Here is a 24,086-nt window from a genome sequence, read left to right as displayed (position 1 = left end):
TGTGGCAGAGGCATTCAAGAGGACATTAGATGTTGGTTTGAATAGAAACAATGTGGAAGGGCATGGGAAAATGGCGCTAGGTCATAATGGTCATTTGGAGAGCTGGTCCAGACAACACTGGCCAAAAGACCCCCTGCACCATAACAATTCTGTGATTGGGTGGAATTTGACCTTCTGGTCCTGCTACGAGACAGGTGAACCAGGCAAAATGGCGTAGACATCGGCAGGACTAGGAGATCCTGCTGGCGGCCAAGGCGAGCCACATCCGTTGCCGGAAATTCCTGCCGATTGTTCTTTGATGTGTATATGATGTGTATAATCGATATAATATTTTCAGCGAATTACTTCATTTTATCAAAGTAGGTGGAAAAGTTGGAACATGATTATATAATGCAACCTGAACTGAAGTGATGATGTACTTTGAATGCAGGGCTAACACACTGTAATTTTGCTGAATATTACAGAAATTATGTCATGTACTGTTTAATATTCCATTTTATCATATGAGCTTTGGTATTTACCATAGATGTCAGCCTGGGCTCTGTAGTAGTGCTTTCACCTTTGAGTTGAACAGTACTGGCTCAAGTCCGACTCCAGAGACTCAAGCGCATGACATGCTACTCTATGCAATAATGAGGGAGTGCTGCACAGTTGAATTTGCCATCGTTTAATTAAATGTTAAACCAAGGCCCTCCCATCTACTCCCTCTGGTGGATTTAAAAGATCCTACGTTAGTTTCCGAAGAAGGGCAAGATTTTTTGGCCAAAGTTTATCCCTCAGCAAAACTGACAAAAAAAATCAGATGATCAGGACATTTATTTCTTTGCTGTTTATGGAAACTTGCTATGTGCATGAATGATGTCCAATTTTCTACATTATAACAGTGACTACATTTTAGAAGTACTTAATTGGCTGTAAAATGCAGACGGATGTTTGGATATAATGAAAAAACGCCACATAAATGCTAGTCTTTTTCCTTTTTATAGTTTCTTCACAGTCAAATTGCTTTCCATTTAGGGTAAACTGTTACATTTGTGCAATGCCATATCATATCAAGGGATTCCCAAATGTTCTCTTGTTCTAGTTCTTGAATAGAGCAATAAGGTGAATGACCATTTAATCTATTCTGGGGCTGTTGGTTGATGGAAGATTAGTAGCTGGAAGAACTAAAGCCAACTGCATGACCCCAGTTGGCAGAATTGGTTTTCATCCAAAGGGTTTGGAACTGCACTTAAGTCTGAAGGTGTACTCCGGTTTGGAATGGGGCTTTAACTTGCCATTTCCTGTTTAAAACGCATTGGAATAAATGCCCAATACTTGCCGAGCTCCAGACTCATGTAAATCCCTGAGAATAAGTTTATTAGTGTCACAAGTAGGCTTACATTAACACTGCAATGAAGTTACTGTGAAAATCCCCTAGTCGCCACACTCGGGCGCCTGTCGGGGTACACGGAAGGAGAATTTAGCATGGCCAATGCACCTAACCAGCACGTCTTTCAGACTTGTGGGAGGAAACCGGAGCACCCAGAGGAAACCCACGCAGGCACAGGGAGAACATGCAAACTTCTCACAAACATTGGTCTAAGCCGGGAACTAAACCCGGGTCCCTGGCGCTGTGAGGCATCAGTGCTAAACACTGTACCATCGTGCCACCCATATCATAATGCATCAAAATAAAAACCTGCAGGCGCTGAAAATCTGGAAAATAAATGGAAGAACTTGGAAACCTAAGCCAGTCATTCAGTATCGTGAGCGGAGAAGAGTTACGTCAACCAGTGTCGATGATTGACAATTACTTTTGCAGTAAGTACAAATAACAGACAATTCAGTGAGTGTTTCGTGGAATCTGCTGTGAATGAATTAACTGCTTTCACCACCAGTGTGGACGTAACATTGAACAGATGATCACAGCAAATCCATTCACAGCATGGAGAGCAAAGGTGTCACAGAGAAAACAACTTGCTCTTAGTTAACACACCTGTGCCCCAGGCAAATGAAATTGCTTAAAGGCGCAGATTGATCTCTGACCGGCTCGGAGCTCCCAAAAGAATATTGTCAGGGGGGATAAAGTGAGAAATGCACACTATAACACTTCTGGTTTTCACAGCATGCGCAGATTATTTGATCCATGCTTGCTACTGACCTCATGACCTACTGTTTAAATTTCTTTTGAAGCAGCTCTTCACAACTTCTGCACATATAATCTTATAAGCAATTTACACTGGAGCGACAAACCTAATTTGAATCCCGTTTGTTCCTTAAGACATTGTTGCCTCAATAGACATAAGTTGCGCTGTTTTGTGGAATCCATTCAATTTATTTCGTAACCTGTTCTTTCTTAGTGACACTACTTTGTGACTGAAATCAAGGGGCACAGACTTGAATCTTTGCTCAGTAACTCCTGCACTACACTGAGAATGATGGCAGCTCTGAAGTCATGGCAGATCAGCATTGCAATTGAAACGAATGCTGGTATAGATGTAGGCTGTACACATCACCAGAGAAGTTGGTTTACATGCAATAACAACAGAAATTAAAGGTTTGTTGGCAGGGAGTGCTATGATTTTTGACTATTGGTGGATTTAATGAGTGAAATAGAAATAGGTATCTGCTGAAATAGGAAGGGATAGGGGATTTTACTGATGGGGTCAGATGGGAAGAGGCCTTTATGCCACATAAACACTGGTATTGACCCAGCTTGTCTGAATGGCCTGTTCTTGTGCTATTCTATGTATTTTGCTTGGAATCAAATTGTAACTTTCAGTGTGTTCAAGATGGTTCAATTAAATGAAGCATGAGGTCATTTATTTTCATAAATGTTTAAATATTTTAGTACATTTAGAAATTACTGTTTCCCATAAAAGAAATTGAAACCCATATTTGGGATTTGAAGAGTTTCAAATAGGAAACCAACAAGATATTAGTGTTACTTCAGTTACTGTAGACTTTAAGGTATTTGGTTATATGAGAGTAGTATTGAAATAAAAGACTTGGAAAATTAAGCTGTCATGTGCGATATACTACACTGTCTTAACCAGCTTACTTTCTTGAAACTTGAGATAAGTTCTTCAATTGACAGGTATACTTGATAGCAGCTTCTTTTTGGAAGTTCTTTCCCTCTGTGGAAGTTGAAAATAAACGTTTGTAGAAACTTATCCTGTACACCAAAGATTGATGAGTGTCTGTGTCATCTCAGTTGATTGGGGGGGGGGGCGTGTTGCTTGGGGGGCCTGTTTGGGTGGAGTAAAAGGCTGATTCACCAGAATGATACCAGAGCTAAAAGGGTTAACTTCTGGGAACTAGCTTCCTCAACGTAAGTTTGCATTCCCTTGAATTGAGGTGATTGAGTGGTGATCTAATTGGTGTTTAAAATGATTCACTGATTTGATAGGACAGACACGGAGAATCTCCTCTGGTGGAGTCAGAGACGAACATAGAATTAAAATTAAACTAGGTGATTTAGGAGTGGAATCTGGAAATAATTTTTCACATAAGGGGTAACAGAAATCTGGAACAGTCACTGAAAGCCGTGGATTTTGAGTCAATTAAAATGTTTGTGATCAAGATCAATAGATTGTTGGGTCGGCGTATCGTGAGATTTGGAGCAAAGCAGGTAAATGAAGTTGGGATTGAGATCAGTTGTGGATTAAATTGAATGGTGGAACAGGACCGAGTGACTGAGTGCCTAACTTCTGTTCCTGTGTTCCTGACTACCTACTGCCAAATTGGAATGCAATGACTTCTCGGAATCAAAGTGATTCACTTAAAACAGACAGTTGGCATCTTGAGTATGCAAGAGTTGTTTTAAACCTGTTTTAAGATTGCACTTGTGCTCTTGCTCCTTTAAAATTGTCAGAGCAGCTTAATCAGTATTTCTTAAAGAAGGACTTTTCCATCGATTCCCTCTAAATATTATGATCACGCGTCGGGTCATCGGGATGAGAAAAAGTGACACTGCCTGGAAACGGAACTCTGGGCAAAAATCCTTGTGAAAGATATTGAAAGCAGATTTGATGGAAGGATACCAACTTGCTGCCAACTCATTCATTTCTCTTTGGCTGTGGGAATCTTAATGTTCATAAGCCCTTCCAAGAAGAAATTTATGCTGCTGGTTTATAGATGTGGAGTTAAACAACTTTTTTTTTTAACTGAATGAAATGCATGTGAACTGAGGGAGTACGGAAAAATACACCCGTAAACTGTGATTGTTTGAAGAGAATGTCTTTGTTTTGGCGAGAGCAGAATTGGGAATCAGACTGAGAGAATTCTCTCAAAATTTCATTAACCTGTAACGTTAAGTGTTTCTCCACAAATGCCGCCTGTCTTGCTGTCAATTTCTGACACTTTCTGTTTTATTTCAGTTCTTAAGCGTTCATGTCATTTTCCCTTAGTTGTAGTCTGTATTTGTTGTGTGGCTACCAATGGGGAAAATACGTATTAAGCCATTTGTTTGTGAATTATAGCTAGCATAATCAATATGTGTTCCCTTGTTAAATTTGGGCACGTGTTGTATTGTTATTTTATTCCAATATGGTTTAGGGACTGTATTTTCATGCAAATATATACGTAAGTATTTTAAAAAATTTTACAAAGGGACATGAACGCCGCTGGCTAGGTCAGCATTTATCACCCGTCCCTAACTGCCCTCCACTTCAGAGGGCGTTTTAGTGTCAACCACACTGCTATGGATCAGGAGGTACATGTAGACCAGAAAAGGATGGTAGGTTTCCTTCCCTAAAGGACATTAGTGAACCAGATGGGTTTTTACGACAATTGACAATGTTTTCATTCATTGTCATCATTAGACTTTTAATTGCAGGTTGTTTTTATTCAATTAAAATGTCACCATCTGTCGTGGCAGGATTTGTACCTGGGTCCCTGGATCTTGCTCTGGATTACTAGTCCAGTGACAATACCACTGTGCCATTGCGTCTCCATATCCAGAGTGCCACATCACTACAGTTGTGTGTCAAACTAACAATGTATCAGTCCGTATATGATCTGAGAAATGTTCCAGCATTTGAGCCTAAAAGTGATTATTTCAAACTTCTGAGCAGCACAAGACATAAACAGAGTTCTTGAATCTGCCCAGCAGATGGTAAAGTTGAAGCAAAGTCAGAAGTTTTATTATTTTATCTATTTATTTATTAGTGTCACATGTGGGCTTACATTAACACTGCAATTAAGTTACTGTGAAAATTCCCCAGTCGCCACACTCCGGCACCTGTTCGGATACACTGAGCGAGAATTTAGCATGGCCAGTGCACCTAACCAGCAGGACTGTAGGTGGAAACTGTAGCACCCAGAGGAAACCTACGCAAATACATTGAGATCGTGCAGACTCCACACATACAGTGACCCAAGCTGGGAATCGAACCTGGGTCTCTGGTGCTGTGAGGTGCAGTAAAACTTGCAGATAACCTCTAGTTTTTGCCTTCTATTTCTATAACTTTCAAAAGAACTTGGTTGTATGCTTGGAAAAGAAAATTGACAGGATTCTGGGCAAGGGAAAGAGCAGGTTTCATTAAATATCTGCTTTGATGAGTCGACACAGGCATAATTGGTCAGATGGCCTCTTGCGCTGGACTGGTTCTGTTTCTGGCCCTTGATTTTTGTTTAATTGATATTTTAATTAATTCCTTGCTTTGGCTGTTTTTTTTATTTTTTTAATATTATTTTTCCCTGCAAGAGGGGAAAATCAATGCTGCCTAAATCTTGGACTGATAGCTGTATTGCTGCATTTGTCATTTGATACCTTTACACTGAATCTGGTTTTGTCATTGTACAGAATTTTTGGAGAAAGGGATTCTGTATGTTTTATTCAGATCGATAATAGTGACTTGCATAGAACATATTGATGAAATTCCGATCTGCCTAATTTAAATTACTAATTTGCATCAGATTCGAAGATTTGTATTGAAGCAGTGGTGTGGAGATGCCGGTGTTGGACTGGGATAGGCACAATAAGAAGTCTCACAACACCAGGTTAAAGTCCAACGGTTTATTTGAAATCACGAATTTTCGGAGCACCGTTGCTTCTTCAGGTGATGAAGCGACAGCGGTTGGAAAGCTCGTGATTCCACATAAACCTGTTGGACTTTAACCTTGTGTTGTGAGACTTCTTACTGTGTTGATGCTGGCTGACTGTACTTCCAAAAACAGATTCGCAGTAAAATATTTTATAAATTTATTAGCAGCTACTGCTAATAAATCGAGTCAGCTACTGCGAAGCAGTCATAATTTCAAGGAAGTTGTGACATTAAACTCTCAGAGATAGGGAAGATTTTGGATTTGAGTCTGGTTTCTGATGAACTAACAGACTTTGGGTAGGCAGAAATGGGTGTGTGATTGGCTTTTGGTCCACAAGATAGAGTAGGGAAAGGACAGAACATCTGCCTCAGATCACAATCCAGTAGGTCCAATTGGGGTTTTGCGTGTGCTATCTCTAATACTGCAATAGTCTGCTGGGGCATTCTGTCCATGCTCGCCTTGGAAACAAAGTGATGAAAGACATTTGACATATGAGGAGTGCTGACCAAACATGTGGACCAGCTCCAAGAAAGAGTAACTGGGATAAAAATATTTAAAAACTTACTACTACCTGGGTCCTGCACAGAATGCTGTTGGCAAAACTTTAGGCTGCTGGGTTGGAAGACCCATTATAAACAGTACATCTTTAGTCCCTGGTCACAGATCTTATAGTTCCAGGAACTGTGCAATTGGTCTGCAGCTGAGTGTATGAACCTGGCAACAGGCGGGTGAGTCTTGGGTAGTTGCAAGAGTACAGAATTCAAGCTATAGACTACTTTAATCTGATTAACAACATGCAGTAGGAAAAGCAAATAGCACTTTCAGAAGTCTTGAGTTTTTAAAATTTCTAAAGATCCTTCATGGAATTCCTAGCCTGAAGTGGTCAACAGTTTTTGTTGCTTCATTCTGTTCTCCATGTTTTACCTTGCAGCAAGTTCCTTGTCACCTCTGTGCTCACCGACCGATATCAACTCCCAGTCTTGATTTTAAAATTCTCATCCTTGTTTTCAAATCTCTCCATGACCGCGCGCCTCCCTATCCCTCATATTCTCCAGCCCCACAACCCTCCGAGATATCTGCTCTCCTCTAATTCTGGCTTGTTGTGCATTCCTAATTATAATTCCCCCATCTTTGCTGGCTGTGGCTTCTGTTGCCACGCCTCTAAGCTCCAGAATTTACTCTCTACACTTCTCTACCTTGCTTTCCTCTTTGACCATTTGGTCATTTGGCTTATTATCTCCTCATGTGGTTTGGTGTGATACTTTGTTTTATAATGCTCCTGAGAAGGAGTTTAGGATGTTTCATTTTGTTGAAGGTGCTATACAAATGTAAGCTGTTATATATAAACTGAAAAGTTGAACCCATGGATTTAAGTGATATTTATTTTGATGTAACCAGTATGACTTGGGGGCTGAAACATTTTATTTATTGTGTAGGGCTTTGCAATGATCATAGAAAAAAATCATAGAAACCCTACAGTGCAGAAGGAGGCCATTCGGCCCATCGAGTCTGCACCGACCACAATCCCACCCAGGCCCTACCCCTACCCCCACATATTTACCCACTAATCCCTCTAACCTATGCATCTCAGGACTCTAAGGGGCAATTTTTAACCTGGCCAATCAACCTAACCCGCACATCTTTGGACTGTGGGAGGAAACCGGAGCACCCGGCGTCCTTTCAGCAATATTTCAGTACATTTTAATTGAATAGTCAAATGACCTGATGTAAATTAAGAAATCTGCCTTGATAATGTTTATTCATAAAAACTAAAGCTGAGAAAATATTATGCACCTTAATTTCATTCACTGTCCTCTTGTAGATTAAAGTTTTATCGCTGACTATGTTCTATCTTTTGATTCAGTGGTAAAACTCTTGCCTCTGTGCCAGAAGGTTGTTTTCAAACCCCACACTAAGACTTGAGCAAGTAATCTTGGCTGGCACATTAGTGCAGTTCTCAGAACCAAGCGCCCATTTGCCTGCTCAGGTGAATGTCAGTGGTCCTGCGGCACTATTGGACGAAGTACAGGGAGTTCTTCCGATGTTCAGCCAACCTCAACAAACATGTCCAAAACAGAAGTGACTGCACTTCAGCTATGATTTGTAGGTTGCAAACCACTTGGAGGTGCTATAAAAGTGCAATATTTCTGTTTTTGCTTTTTTTCCCTCAAAAATTATTTATAGTAGCCGTTTAGTTTTATAACGAGCATGTTAAAATTGGATAAGAGAGAAATGGTCTACACATTTAGCAAGTTGAAATTAGCAAGCTCTGTAGCCGTTACAGTTTTTTAAAAATCAGGTCGGAGTGAATTTGGAAAAATTATTTCCTCTGTTTGCAATTTGTTGTGGTATTGCAAATGTAAATATAAATGATGAAGATCTTAGAATCATAGAATCCCTTTAGTATAGAAGGAGGCCATTCAGCCTATCGAGCCTGCACCGACAACAATCCCACCCTATTCCTTAACCCGACATATTTATCCTGCTAATCCCCCCGAAACTAGGGTCAATTTAACATGGCCAATCAACCTAACCCGCACATTTTTGGACTGTGGGAGGAAACCGGAGCACCCGGAGGAAACCCACGCAGACACGAGGAGAATGTGCAAACTCCACGCAGACAGTGACCCAAGCCAGGAATCGAACCTAGTCTCTGGGGCTGTGAGGCAGCAGCGCTAATCACTGTGCCACCGTGCTGCCCATGTTTTATGATTTTGTGACATTAGCAACAGAGGAGATCTTCCCCGCTGCTATTTTTATATGTTTATTATGGATATGTATAGAAAGTTGTAGCTTGTGAATAATGTGGTTGTGGACAAGCACCATTGTAGGTAAAAAATTGCGAAAACCTTTATTGGCAGGACTGCCCGCTAAATGAAAAACAAAGTCAAATTCTATTTTTACTGTTTCAAATTATTTCAAAAAAAAATTCAAAAGAAGAAACATTCTCTCACTATTGTGAAATCATAGCACAGATGTTCAGCAAATAATTTTCACAGGTTTTAAAACAATTATGCCATTCAAACGCTGAAGTGAATGATTCCGAATTACTTAAGTCAGAAAAGAATAAGGGCAGAAAAAGAATTGAGCAAAAATTTGCTGCCGTGTGTTTTATTAAGTATCTAATCTTAGAGCTTGATAGATTGTGTGCCTCGTGTTGCTGGAAGATTTGTACCTCAGGATATTTCATTTCAAAAAGAGTTCCATTTAATTAAATATAATTTTAATAAACCACCTGGCTGTAAGTTGCACATGCTTATCCCAACACATCAATCTTGAAAATTTACAATATATAACTTTGTGGGTCTTTATTCTCACCTTTGCTTCCCTTCCCGCTTCCGTCACATTTCCAAGTTAAAATGTAATGGGAATAATGGCCAAAAATAATCTGACTCTCCTATCTTGGTATTGGTGTTCATAATTTGATAATGTGACGCAACCAGAGTAAGGCGCGATTCTGCTGCTGCTCGCCTTTGTGCATCAAGCCGATCACTGCAATGCAGGCCTGTTTCACTAACAGCAATCACTTGTAAAGGGGAATCGAGTAAGATTTTAATAGCAATATTGGGTTGAACCTCCTTTATTAAGTTTAACATTTTTGAATGAAAAAGACCTGGTCCTTTGGAAGTTAACTAACAATTTATTGCAGGGACCTTTAGTTTTAGTTCTGTTGTTCGGGGGCGGGGGGGGTCAGAAATAAAAAGGAATGATGTCCTTCAAAACAAAAGTGGTTACAAATCCAAGTATAAACCTCTGAATACCTAAAAGCTCGTAAGGCTAAAAAACAGGCACATATTTTCTGTGAAATAAGTGCAACTTGATTTTTTTTTGTGTGTTTCTAGTGTAGGGAGTTAAAAAGCAAAACGTGAATGATTTCAGAAACAGCTAATAAATACTAATTTTTTTTTTTCAAGCGTTTTAATCATGAACAGCGCAAGCCATTCCTAGTTTCCCTGTGCCTGGGCTATAGTTTTAAGCATTTTTAATAAACTCAGAAGTTACTTGATTTTAAAGTTTTATAAATGGTTAGATTTGTGAAGGTGTCCTGTGCTGCATGACATAATAACCTGTTCGGTAATTCTTGGAACTTGGTGTTTGGGAATAGTGATTGTTACTTCATTCAGTCTAATATAAGAGGTGTGTTGTGTTTGTGTTGGAGGAAGCTGTTCCCACAGGGGGTTTCAGCTTAATCTCAGGTGTGACTAGATTTGCCATCGGAATTCAGAAATAATTGCTGCAAGATTACGAGCAAGTGTATTGTGTCAGTGGAGTTCTGTCATCACCGGCATGTCCTTAATCGGGAAGCATCTGTTTTCCATTGTAATTTGCTAAAAAGATTTTTCTGCATTCTCATAAGCAGGCATCAGAAGATTTTTTCCTCCAGCAAACTGTACTTGCAAATTACCTTCCAGATGACTTTCATGTGCTGACCACAAAGGCTGTATCAGGTGATTGCTGAGGCCAGATTGCTAGTTTTGTTGGCAAAAACACTGTTAACACTAAATGCTTCATTGTGGATGCAATACCAAAGCAAAATTTATAATATAAGTAGTGCACAGTGCGTTCCTCCAGTGTTAGAAACTCGCCCTTTCAGCTCTTGCCTGGTGTGACTCCAGTGGCAGCTCACTGTTTAATTACATGAGCTCTGTGGGATCCCTGTTATGATGTGGAGATTAAACTTCTTACTGGGATCCCTGTTACCCATTGTTACAAATTTGGACTTGCCATAGATATCTTTTTGATTCAGCTGCTGCCTGAAGTGGTTTGAATACCTTATCTTTTATGTGAGCTGACTTTCAGTGGTATATATTTACTGTGTAATGGTGGATCCAACGATTTAACAATACCGTCCTCATAATCTAGAATGGGATTCATGTTTTTCATCCGTATACTTCAATGGATTGAGTTATCACTTAATGTATTCAGGCTTGATGTGAACTTTTAAGCTGATTTATTTCACAGCAAGTGTTCATGTAGAGTTTGTTTGGATTAATTTAGCTCGATCATAAGAAATAGGAGAGGAGGTAGGACAGTCAGTCCATCGCCAGATCCACTATTCAATAAAATCATGGCTAATCTGATTGTGACCATAACATCACTGTCCTGCTGGTTCCCCTTAATCCTTGGCACCCTTGTTGATCAAAACTTTGTCAAATTCTGTACAATTTATCCATGCACAATGGTGCAAAATGGGTGCAAGGTGTTTTTGGATTACTTAGACAAGCTAACAAATTGCTTTTTATTTAGCCTCGAGAGTATTAATAACTTTTCATCCAGCGGCTTGTGGTTTTTCAGACTGTTTTGCATAAAACTAACTGATTTGCTTACCTTTCATCTGCCTTATTTGGCTTCAGGCAGGCGAGGCAAGAGATGGTAAAATGAGATTAATGTACCACTCATAGAATCTCTATAGTGCAGAAGGAGGTCATTCGGCCAATCGTGTCTGCGCCGACCACAATCCCATCTGGGCCCTATTCCCGTAACCCCACATATTTACCCTGCTAATCCCCTGACACTAGGGTCAATTTAGCATGGCCAGTCAGCTTAACCCACATATCTTTGGACTGCGGCAGGAAATCGGAGCACCTACGCAGACATGGGGAGAACGTGCAAACTCCACACAGACAGTAACTCGAGGCCAGAATTGAACCCGGGTCCCTGGCGCTGTGAGGCAACTGTGCCAACTACTGTGCCACCACTCCCCCATTTTGTCCTCTCGGATAGTGTTGCTCAAGGTGTGAAATGGTTCATTTCAGCAATGCTCTGGGATAAGATGTGCCAGAATCACCTGAGGAATAATCAAAGCAGAGGGAAACAGGAACATTGGAAAATTTGCTGCATTTTGATTTGAATTATTGAAAACATTGTTTGTGAAGTAAAATTCTTAAGATTAAACCGAAAGGCAGCCGAAGAATTAATGTTACTGTATTACAAATTGGTTAATCGACCATTATTCTGAGGGTCATGGTAATATTTTCACCAAAAAATGCTTTTCATTTTTAGTCAGTGCTCACAATATACTCCTTAAAAATATGGTAAATGCTAAAAATTAGTTAGTGAAGTTGCATAGACTCAAATTTGGAATCATAACATAGATATAGAAGGGTGGCACAGTGATTAGCACTGCTGTCTCTCAGTGTCAGGGACCCGGGTTCGATTCCCAGCTTGGGTCACTATCTGTGTGGAGATTGCATGTTCTCCCCGTGTCTGTGTGGGTTTCCTCTGGGTGCTCCGGTTTCCTCCCACAGTCTGAAAGACGTGCTGATTAGGTGCATTGACCTGAACAGGCGCCGAAATGTGGCAACTAGGGGAATTTCACAGTAACTTCATTGCAGTGTTAATGTAAGCCTTACTTGTGATTAATAAATAAACATTTAAAATAAAAGCATCACTGCCTCACAGCACCAGGGAACCGGGTTCAATTCCGGCTGCGGGTGACTGACTGTGTGGAGTTTACATGTTCTCCCCGTGTCTGCGTGGCATTCATTTGGGTGCTCTGGTTTCTTCCCACACTCCAAAGATGTGCAAGTTAGGTTGATTGGCCATGCTCAATTGCCTCTTAGGATCAGGAACATGAGCAGGGTAAATATGTGGAGTTACGGAACCTGGGTGGGATTGTTGTCGGTGCAAGCTCGATGGGCTGAATGGCCTCTGTGCACTGTAGGGATTCTTTGTGATCAAATTGACCAATGAAGTAACACAGGGGTGGATCGGGGCACTAATGGCCTCTAGGTGGCGACAATGTTACAGTAATAAAACGTTGCTTCCTTTTTATTAAAATCATTTTTCAATTCTTTGAACTTTCTTTATTTCTTTTCAAGTTCTGTGATAGTGGGAGAGGTAACAGAAATATTGCTCTCTTTCTGCACTATGTAAGGTGGCTGCAATTGGAAAGATATCCAAAGATGGATGCACTCAAAACAGTCTTTTCAAGTTTTGTTTCTTTTCAAAGAGCATTCTGCTATTTAAATCTGATATTTGTGGTAAACTAATAAACTTTTTTTTTGTTCCTGTGTATTGCATCTTAAGCTGTTTGCTATTGTACAGTGACATTTGTGTTAAAATGTTGGTTTGATGCATTGATCCTGGCTTATAAAGATAGGCAATGGTTTGTAGCAACAACTTCAGCGGACTTCCTTCCAATTTGCCTTGCTACCCTCCTGAAATTGCTAATTTTACGCTGGCCATACATGGATGCCTGCTGTCCTTGGCCCTTTGAGTTCCCTGACCATTTAGCTCACTACCTGACTACAGGGAGCATGAAGCCACTGAATCGTCAGCCCCTCCATGTATTATGTATCTGGAAAAAATATTTAAATTGGCGGCTGGCAGGCGCTTGATAGTGGCACTGGGGAGGAAGGAGAAAGTGGGCATCTCTAATTATGAAAAGCAAAACACTTGAGGTGCTGGAAATCTGAAATAAAGACTGAAAATGCTGGATAAACTCAGCAAGTCTGGCAGCATCAGTGGACAGAAGAACACAGTTAATGATTCAAGTCCACATGGCTCATCAGCAGAAGGGTCATATAAACTCGAAACATTAACTGTGTTTCTCTCTCCACAGATACTGCCAGACTTGCTGAGTGTATCCAGCATTTTCTGTTTTTATCTCTAATTATTACTTGTTCGGAACTGAGTAGCAAAGGGAAAGTTTGTGTAACGCTGTAATGCTAGATATGATACAGTAGCCTAGGATACCCGCGTACGGGATACTGTCAGTATCTGAGTTAGCAAGAACAGGTAATGCTATTATCCAATGTTCCCAGTTCCAAATCATTTGGTATCTTAGAATATTAAATCGGCCCAGTTACTTTAAAAAAAAAAATGTTTTTTGGACTTTTATAGTATTGCCAGTGAAGCTGGAGCATCCATATACAGCGTTAGCCCAGAGGCTGCTAAAGAGATGCCGGACCTGGATCCTAATCTGAGAAGTGCAGGTAAGCTAAATTCCAATTCAATTTTATAAAATGTGGGTGAAAGTATTCACTTAGATCAAAGTTCAGGATATAAGAAAAAGGAGCAGGAGTGTACCACTCGGTCCTTCCAAGTCTAATAATTGGATGTTTAGATTACTGCCAGTGTTTTTTTAAAAACATAATTCACATACCATTACTCTGGAGCACAGTAATCAGGGGGTGAATTAGCTCTTTCAATATGCCAAGGGAAGACTCCTTATTCTCTGCCATTCAATAATTTACTGGTAAAGTTATGTGTTGAGAAATTGGGACAGATTTTCAAAGCTACTCGGCTCTGAGAGCAGGCATCACACTCGAACCCTATCCCAAGCCGATATGTTCTTTCAGCAGGAGTCACTGAACGGTAATCAAGAACAGGAAACCATGACTCCGCCAGCCCCCTTCCTAATCTAGGCCCGACTCTCCAGGGTTTTTCCTTTCTCTGCTGCTTACTGGATTAATTCATTGAGCCATTGGTGGAGTCCAAGAGTCCAAGTAACATTAACCCAAAGCTAAAAGTTAAAAAATTGTTTCTTTCTTCTCCCCCCCCCCCCCCCCCCCCCCCAATCCCCGTCCCTGCCAATTCTACCGTCTTTCCTCACTATTTCTTCCACTTTTGTTACTGTACTTTAACGTTTGCATTTAATTATACCATATTCTAACTATTCCATAACTTTTTAATTTATTACCGTGGCCAAATTACTCAGCACAGGCACGGGTTAAAATCCAGGAACTGATTTTTTTTTTTGTAGGGTCGTCTTCTAGACTGGCCATTGTATTCACCTACAAACTGCTGAGCCAACTTGTACAGTTTATAACAGATGATTTTATATTCTTGACTTCCGATCAGTAATTTATATGACATCAGTTGTTATGACCATGTGAGGGGGGTAAAAATTGACTCCCCTAATTTACCGCTCGAGTCTGCGCATAACAGGGTTGTGTTGTGCATTAAGCGAGGATGTGCTTTGCCAGTACTGTAGGAGTTCCACTGTGTGTTTTCTCAGATCATAAATAATTAAGCAGGCAGGTTTTCTGAGTTTAAATAAAAGAAAGAGGTTAAGTTTATTGAGCCTACTTTCTGAATTAAAGAAAGTTAATTGTTACCCCATTCATATATCACACACATTCCCTGGGCCTCACACATTAGTACAGCTGGTAGAATCCCCCGAGCACAGACTCGAGATTTTTTTTTATAGCTCGTGAAGAAAAATAAGCAATGAAAAGAAATATATGATTCCTTTGGCTGGTCCTGATGAGCTGATCCCACGTTGTGGCCGTTTTGTTCAGTTATCTGCCTGGGTGTGGCTGCACGGAGCGGATTGCCGCGTTTTATCCCCAAAAGATCTTGGTTTGCAGTTGATTTTCTCATCTCAGGATGGTTACTCTGCAATATCTGTGCACAATAGTTCAGAGAGAGAAAGAGAGAGATATGGCCTTCGCAGCCTTTCAGTTTATCCTTCCAATTTCTTTTCTCTGACAATTCTTGAAAAGCCTTGCTGGCTGTATATTTTAGAAGAATTTGATTACCATAACTGCTGTAGTCATTGTGTAGTACATAGGTAATTACATTTTTGATGTCTCATCTTAGAAACTTTTGAAGAGTAATAATATAAAAAGCACCAGGAGTTGAATCTTCCATGCTCCTGGGAGATGTTGGGGAGTACAGCATGGAGGGTGGATTTGAGAGTCTGTTCCTTTTCAGTCACTTGGGGGGGAATACAAGTTGTATGTTTGGCAGGCAGTCATTCCATTGCCTTAATGAGATTGCAGTTTATTAAAATCCAGGCAGAAAAAGCATTAGAAATGGTATCTTTTTAAAAAAAAACCACATCCTCATCACACAAAAAAAACACATCTTCATCACGCAATAAAGCACCTCAACTTTGACTTGTTGTATTGAGCGATCTATTTGGATTGTGGATATACAAATGTGGGCAGTTTTTAGTTGTTCAAAAAAAATATATCGAACTGGAAAAGTAAATTTAAGTTAATTATTACTCCTATACTTGTGAAGTCATAAGTATCTGCAGTCATCCAGCAGTTCATCTGTTGATGTAACACTAGAAAGGTGTCATTTATACATAGAACATAGAACAGTACAGCACAGAACAGGCCCTTCGGCCCACGATGTTGTGCCGAGCTTTATCTGAAACCAAGATCAAGCTATCCCACTCCCTATCATCCTGGTGTGCTCCATGTGCCTATCCAATAACCGCTTAAATGTTTCTAAAGTGTCTGACTCCACTATCACTGCAGGCAGTCCATTCCACACCCCAACCACTCTCTGCGTAAAGAACCTACCTCTGATATCCGTCCTGTATCTCCCACCACGAACCCTATAGTTATGCCCCCTTGTAATAGCTCCATCCACCCGAGGAAATAGTCTTTGAACGTTCACTCTATCTATCCCCTTCATCATTTTATACACCTCTATTAAGTCTCCCCTCAGCCTCCTCCGCTCCAGAGAGAACAGCCCTAGCTCCCTCAACCTTTCCTCATATGACCTACCCTCCAAACCAGGCAGCATCCTGGTAAATCTCCTCTGCACTCTTTCCAGCGCTTCCACATCCTTCTTATAGTGAGGTGACCAGAACTGCACACAATATTCCAAATGTGGTCTCACCAAGGTCCTGTACAGTTGCAGCATAACCCCACAGCTCTTAAACTCCAACCCCCTGTTAATAAAAGCTAACACACTATAGGCCTTCTTCACAGCTCTATCCACTTGACTGGCAACCTTTAGAGATCTGTGGATATGGACCCCAAGATCTCTCTGTTCCTCCACATTCTTCAGAACCCTACCTTTGACCCTGTAATCCACATTTAAATTTGTCCTACCAAAATGAATCACCTCACATTTATCAGGGTTAAACTCCATTTGCCATTTTTCAGCCCAGCTTTGCATCCTATCTATGTCTCTTTGCAGCCTACAACAGCCCTCCATCTCATCCACTACTCCACCAATCTTGGTGTCATCAGCAAATTTACTGATCCACCCTTCAGCCCCCTCCTCTAAGTCATTAATAAAAATCACAAAGAGCAGAGGACCAAGCACTGATCCCTGCGGCACACCGCTAGCAACCTGCCTCCAATCCGAAAATTTTCCATCGACCACCACCCTCTGTCTTCGGTCAGACAGCCAGTTACCTATCCAATCGGCCAACTTTCCCTCTATCCCACACCTCCTCACTTTCATCATAAGCCGACCATGGGGGACCTTATCAAACGCCTTACTAAAATCCATGTATATGATATCAACTGCCCTACCTTCATCAACACACTTAGTTACCTCCTCAAAAAATTCTATCAAATTTGTGAGGCACGACTTGCCCTTCACGAATCCGTGCTGACTATCTCGGATTAATCCGCATCTTTCTAAATGGTCGTAAATCCCATCCCTAAGGACCCTTTCCATCAATTTACCAACCACCGAAGTAAGACTAACCGGTCTATAATTACCAGGGTCATTTCTATTCCCTTTCTTAAACAGAGGAACAACATTCGCCATTCTCCAGTCCTCTGGCACCATCCCCGTGGACAGCGAGGACCCAAAGATCAAAGCCAAAGGCTCTGCAATCTCATCCCTTGCCTCCCACAGAATCCTAGGATACATTTCATCAGGCCCAGGGGACTTATCGACCTTCAGTTTATTCAAAACTGCCAAGACATCCTCCCTCCGAACATCTATTTCCTCCAGCCTATTAGCCTGTAACACCTTCTCTTCCTCAAAAACATGGCCCCTCTCCTTGGTGAACACTGAAGAAAAGTATTCATTCATCACCTCGCCTATCTCTACTGACTCCATACACAAGTTCCCACTACTGTCCTTGACCGGCCCTAACCTCACCCTGGTCATTCTTTTATTCCTCACATAAGAGTAAAAAGCCTTGGGGTTTTCCTTGATCCGACCCGCCAAGGACTTCTCATGTCCCCTCCTAGCTCTCCTAAGCCCCTTTTTCAGCTCATTCCTTGCTAACTTGTAACCCTCAATCGAGCCATCTGAACCTTGTTTCCTCATCCCTACATAAGCTTCCCTCTTCCTTTTCACAAGACATTCCACCTCTTTTGTGAACCATGGTTCCCTCACTCGGCCATTTCCTCCCTGCCTGACAGGAACATACCTATCAAGGACATCCAGTATTTGTTCCTTGAAAAAGTTCCACTTTTCATTAGTTCCTTTCTCTGACAGTTTCTGTTCCCAACTTATGCCCCCTAATTCTTGCCTAATCGCATCATAATTACCCCTCCCCCAATTGTAAACCTTGCCCTGCCGTACGGCCCTATCCCTCTCCATTGCAATAACAAAAGACACCGAATTGTGGTCACTATCTCCAAAGTGCTCCCCTACAACCAAATCTAACACTTGGCCCGGTTCATTTCCCAGTACCAAATCCAATGTGGCCTCACCTCTAGTCGGCCCATCCACATATTGTGTCAGGAAACCCTCCCGCACACACTGCACAAAAACTGCCCCATCCAAACTATTTGACCTACAAAGGTTCCAATCAATATTTGGAAAGTTAAAGTCCCCCATGACAACTACCCTGTGACCCCCACACATATCCATAATCTGCTTAGCAATTTCTTCCTCCACATCTCTATTACTATTTGGGGGCCTATAGTAAACTCCTAGCAACGTGACCGCTCCTTTCCTATTTCTAACTTCAGCCCATATTACCTCAGTGTGCAGATCCCCCACGAAGTGCCTTTCCGCAGCCGTTAAACTATCCTTGATTAACAATGCCACTCCTCCACCTCTTTTACCAGCTTCCCTACACTCAGTGAAACATCTATACCCCGGAACGTCCAACAACCATTCCTGTCCTTGTTCTACCCACGTCTCCGTAATGGCCACAACATCGTAGTCCCAAGTACCAATCCACGCCCCAAGTTCATCTACCTTGTTCCGGATGCTCCTTGCATTGAAGTAGACACACTTCAACCCACCTTCCTGTCTACCAGTACCCACCCTTGACCCTGATACCTTCCCCAATACCTCACCACCCTCACTGACTTCTGGACTACAACTCCTTTTCCCACTCCCCTGACAAATTAGTTTAAACCCCCCTGAAGAGCCGTAACAAATTTCCCTCCGAGGATATTGGTGCCCCTCTGGTTCAGGTGCACCCCGTCCTGTTTGTACAGGTCCCACCTTCCCCAGAACGTGTTCCAATTATCCACGTATCTGAAACCCTCCCCCCTACACCATCCCTGCAACCACATATTTAACTGCACTCTCTCCCTGTTCCTCAACTCGCTATCACGTGGTACCGGCAACGTACCAGAGATGACCACATGTTTCGTCTTGGCTCTCAGCTTCCAGCCCAGCTCCAGAAATTCCTGCTTTAAATCCCCATCCCTTCTCTTACCTATGTCATTGGTACCAATGTGCACCACGACTTGTGACTGTTTCCCCTCCCCCTTCAGAATCTGGAAAACACGGTCTGAGACATCACGGACCTTGGCATCCGGTAGGCAACATACCATCCTTGAGTCTCTTTTGCTGCCACAGAACCTCCTATCTATCCCTCTAACTAACGAGTCCCCAATAACTATCGCCCTCCCGCTCTCCCCCTTTCCCTCCCGAGCCACAGAGACGGACACAGTGCTGGAGATCCTCTCACTGCGGCTCCCCACTGGTATGTCATCCCCCTCAACCGTATCCAAAGTGGAATACTTGTTGCTAAGGGGAACGACCACCGGGGATCCCTGCACGGACTGCTTCCTCCCAGCCCCTCTCACCGTCACCCATCTGTTTTCAATCCTCGGAGTAACTGTATTCCTAAAGCTTGTGTCTATGGCCATCTCTGCGTCCCTGATGATCCTAAGTTCATCCAACTCCAGCTCCAGTTCCCTAACACGGTTTTGGAGGAGCTGCAGATGGGTGCACTTCCCACAGGTGTAATCAGTAGGGACACTGTCGTCGTCCCTCACCTCAAACATAGTGCAAGAGGAACATAGCACTGCCTGCACACCCATCCCCTCTAGATACCTTGCCAGTACCAGGTAGAAAGTGCAAAAATGAATTCAACTCACCCCTGCTCGCCCTTTCAGCCTAAGCCCTGTGAGCCAAAGTCTTATAGCTCACACTCTGCTTCCCACACACTCAAGCCCTGTGAGCCAAAGTCTTATAGCTCACACTCTGCTTCCCACACACTCAAGCCCTGTGAGCCAAAGTCTTATAGCTCACACTCTGCTTCCCACACACTCCACTGCCCGCTCCCGACGCTGCCCGCTGTATACTGCAGCCTACCTTTTATACTTCACGCGCTTAAAAAACCCTTCCCAGACTCCTTTGCTGCCCACTTCTAGTTTTCACTTTAAACTTGAAAAGCTGCTGTTAAAGTAAAGGCCAAAAAAATACACACACTAGCTGACTAATTAAATAAATAAACAATTCAATTAATCTCTCACCAGCACTGCTGCTTTCAATCACCCCTCTCAGCTTGCTCCAGTGGATCAATGAGGGGGAACCTCCCAGGTAACTGACTTTTAAAGTTAAAATAAAAACCCTTCCCAGACTCCTTTGCTGCCCACTTCTAGTTTTCACTTTAAACTTGAAAAGCTGCTGTTATTAGGATTGCAGTTTCAGATTGCAATTTAGGATTGCAGTTTCAAAGTTGTGCGCTTTATAATTTTATTATCGGCCAATTATATAATGTAGATTTATTCTAAACATACATGTGGCTATAGTCATATATGTCTTATTTTGTGAGTCACATATAACCTTTGAATTCATTGAAGATCCCCAAAAAAGGCTAGATCTGTTTCTTCAGTTTTCTTTACATAATCAGGCGCTGTTTAGTACTGGTTATGTGCCTGAAACAACATTACTGGAAACATTGTTATAATGGAATTTTATTTTGGTTCATTCTATTTCATAGTATTATATAATGTTCAAAAGTAGATTGTGAAAATATTTAGTTTACTATAAATTACTTCCAAAAACTTTACTAATTCTTCTCTTAATCAGTAAATATATTTATCACGTGAGGATACTTTTCATGTTAAATTTGTGTCTATCATGCGCAGAGGCTTGAATGAGATGCAATTACAAATTGAGACAACTTGCATCTAAAAATAGAAATATTGCTGAGTGACAGCTAGGTCTATGGAAGACACTACCGCTCGAAGGAGAACCCCCAAGATAAGGGTAGCATGGAGCAAAAGGTCACACAGCGTAGCATTGTCAACTCCCATCTGCCTGTCATTTCTCCACAGGCCAAAATACATTGGATTAATTTACACTTAAACTAGAGCAAACTGCTTACACTTTCCTTCGCAAAATGCCTTCTGGCTTTCCTGGTTACGAGTTTGAAGCCGTAATATCAGTGAGGTCGTACCCTGGAGGATTTGTCATGAAAGTAGGTGCACAGTCACACAGCTGTCATAGCACCTCGTGAAAGCAAAAGTACAAGACCAAGAAAAAAAATAATTCCTTCTGACTGTCTGTTAAGAAATAAGAGAATTTAAAGATTAGGTGTGTTGGAAGTTTTCCCTTAATGTCAACTTTACCTAGCATCTATTTTAACCTTCTTAAAACCTAAAAGAGCATATCTTGCCTTTGGCAATGCAAAGGAAAAGGTCAGCATTAAAAAAAAAACAATTATTCCGTGCAATTTCTTTTGGTAATAATTACATAATTCACCATTATAATTTAGGCAATGTATGTTCGTTGGTCTTAGTAACATGCTGTTTGTCTCGCTGATTCCACCTTGACTTTTTAAAATAGTTTTTTAAGATTTTTCTATTGGTTACATATTGTAAATTAAAACAACAAATTTTTTTTTAAATCACTTTTGTAACGACAGAACCCAGTCCTCTATCACCTAGAAGTCTTCAGTAATGAAATGATTTTTTAATCCATAGGAATCTTATAGTAAATTAAAATGAACAAGCGTCTTTATGAAATGCAGCTACAAATGAACACACTATATTTGATTAGTATAGATTATGTGTTTTAGCGCTCTGAAAATGATAACACATTATACTTGGCGTATCTTGAACTTAGTATTTCACCTAAGGCAACTTAACGTAGTGGTTCTTGTTGTATTTGATTTGCTAGAATTTGGGGCCTGAATCTTGTTTCTGCGACCGCCGCAATCTCACTAAAAGGCTGCTTTACAGAACGGACAGATATCTTATGTAAAACGACATAGTTCATGGTGTAACTTATAGGCCAGTGGCAATGGGTTTCCCACAACACAGTGGCAGAGCTAGCCATCCCCAAGTGTTATGAGCATTGAACCTATTTGAATTTTTCAGAGTACTGTGATCATTTGTTGGACAGCTGTAGTCATGTCACAGAAAAGGTGTTTTCTGTTGCATTTAGCTTAGGTCAGTTCACTTAATGATACTGCAAGACTGAATGATTGTTTACTGAAATCCCAGAATGTTTCATCACACAAAGGCAGTGAAACAGCAGATAAATGCAAATGCTAAAACCATGAATTCTTTCCCAGCAAAATTTGTGGAGCAGCCCCTCCATTGTAATTAGTTTTGGTTGTGCTAGAAATGGAATTTGTATTTGAAGCTAGTTATAAGTCTTGTTAAGCTTTTTTTTAAGGGCACTTGAATTTACCTGGTGAAGTATTGCAGTGGATGGAATGAAGTATACTTATCATTGCATCTTCATGTGGTGTTTGTCACCAATTCAGTTTGGAACTGGAACTGGCTTTTATTAGTACTTTGACCAAACTCTTGCAACATTGAACTGAAATTAATAATAAGCTAATGATCAATCTTTGATACTGGGATTTTGATCAAATTAATAGTTATTTAGGTATTAAGCATTAAAATGTTTGCACCTTCGAGGTACCATAATACCTTCATCAGCCCCTGCCTCAACTCATCCAAGTCTTTGTTATTTCTAAATTTGACTATTGTAATATACATCTGGCCAGCCTCTGTAAACTTGAGGGCATCCAAAATTCTGCTGCCTTTGTCCAACTCCTAAATCCTGTTCGCCCATCATTTCTATGCTTGGTGACTTACATCGGCTCAGTTAAACAGTGCTGTGATTTTAAAATACTCATCCCTGTTTTGAAATCTCTTCAAGTCCTTACCCCTTCTCTCTTTCTGTAATCTCCTCGAGCTCCACATCCTTCTGTGATATCTGCGCTCCTATAATTCAGGTCCTTTGTACATCCTCAGTGTTAATCGCCCACTATTGATGGACATACTTTCAACTGCCAATACCTATTTCCTCCCCAAGCATCTCCGTTCGTTAAGACACAGCAATGACCAAACTTTTGGTCATTTGCTCTCATATCTTCTTATGTATCTTTGCATCATATTTTGTTTTATAATGCTTCTGAAGTACCTTGAGACATTTTGTTATGTTAAAGGGGCTATGCTGTTGTTGACCATGTGTTTTGCCATTTGAGTTCATTACTGAACTGTGATTTCCCAAAAGGTCTATTACCAATCCTATTTGAAGACACTTCACTCCAATATAGTATTTTGTGCAAATTGGTGTTAGGTTGTCAAGCAATTGCAGAATGGTCATGAGGGTAAATTTAAATGGGGGAGAAATACAAAGGAATTAAGAAATGCAGAGGAATGCACTATTCAGAATATTTACTTTTACTTTCCTTTAAGTTTCATTGAGGCTATTAAAATCTTAGCATTTTAAACTATAATAATTTGTTAAATAGATTTTATGAAAACTAATGACCATAAATTGCTCAAATAATTATCATCGAATCCCAACAGTACAGAAGGAGGCCATTCGGCCCATCGAGTCTGTACTGACCACAATCCCACCCAGGCCCTATTCCCGCAACCCCATGCATTTACCCTGCTAATCCCCCTGCTAATCAGCCTGATGCTAGGGTCAATATATCAGAGCCAATCAACCTAACCCGCACATCTTTGGACTGTGGGAGGAAACCGGAGCACCCGGAGGAAACCCACGCAGACACGGGGAGAAAGTGCAAACTCCATACAGTCACCTGAGGCCAGTATTGGACTTGGGACCCTGGCGCTGAGCTTGTTAATTGCCTTTGAGTAACTGTGAACAATTAGGTGCTAATGTAAAATAGAGTAAATTACCGAAACTTTGCTAATAAACACGTTTAGAGATTCTGGGGGAAGTGA

At 41.1% G+C, this 24,086-nt stretch overlaps 1 protein-coding gene across 1 annotated transcript in view; it reads left to right on the top strand.

Annotated features, from left to right (window-relative positions):
• srbd1 (S1 RNA binding domain 1) overlaps positions 1-24,086 on the top strand; it is a 257,149-nt gene that overhangs the window by 93,313 nt on the left and 139,750 nt on the right. The window contains exon 16 of the mRNA XM_078229680.1: positions 13,876-13,967. Coding sequence (XP_078085806.1) covers positions 13,876-13,967 — 92 coding nt within the window. The remainder of the gene's footprint in view (positions 1-13,875; positions 13,968-24,086) is intronic.

Source organism: Mustelus asterias, chromosome 15, assembly GCF_964213995.1.
Source record: "Mustelus asterias chromosome 15, sMusAst1.hap1.1, whole genome shotgun sequence".
Classification (NCBI taxonomy): Eukaryota; Metazoa; Chordata; class Chondrichthyes; order Carcharhiniformes; family Triakidae; genus Mustelus; species Mustelus asterias.
The sequence above is the reverse complement of the archived record's forward strand: the minus strand, read 5'-3'. Positions and strand labels throughout refer to the sequence as shown.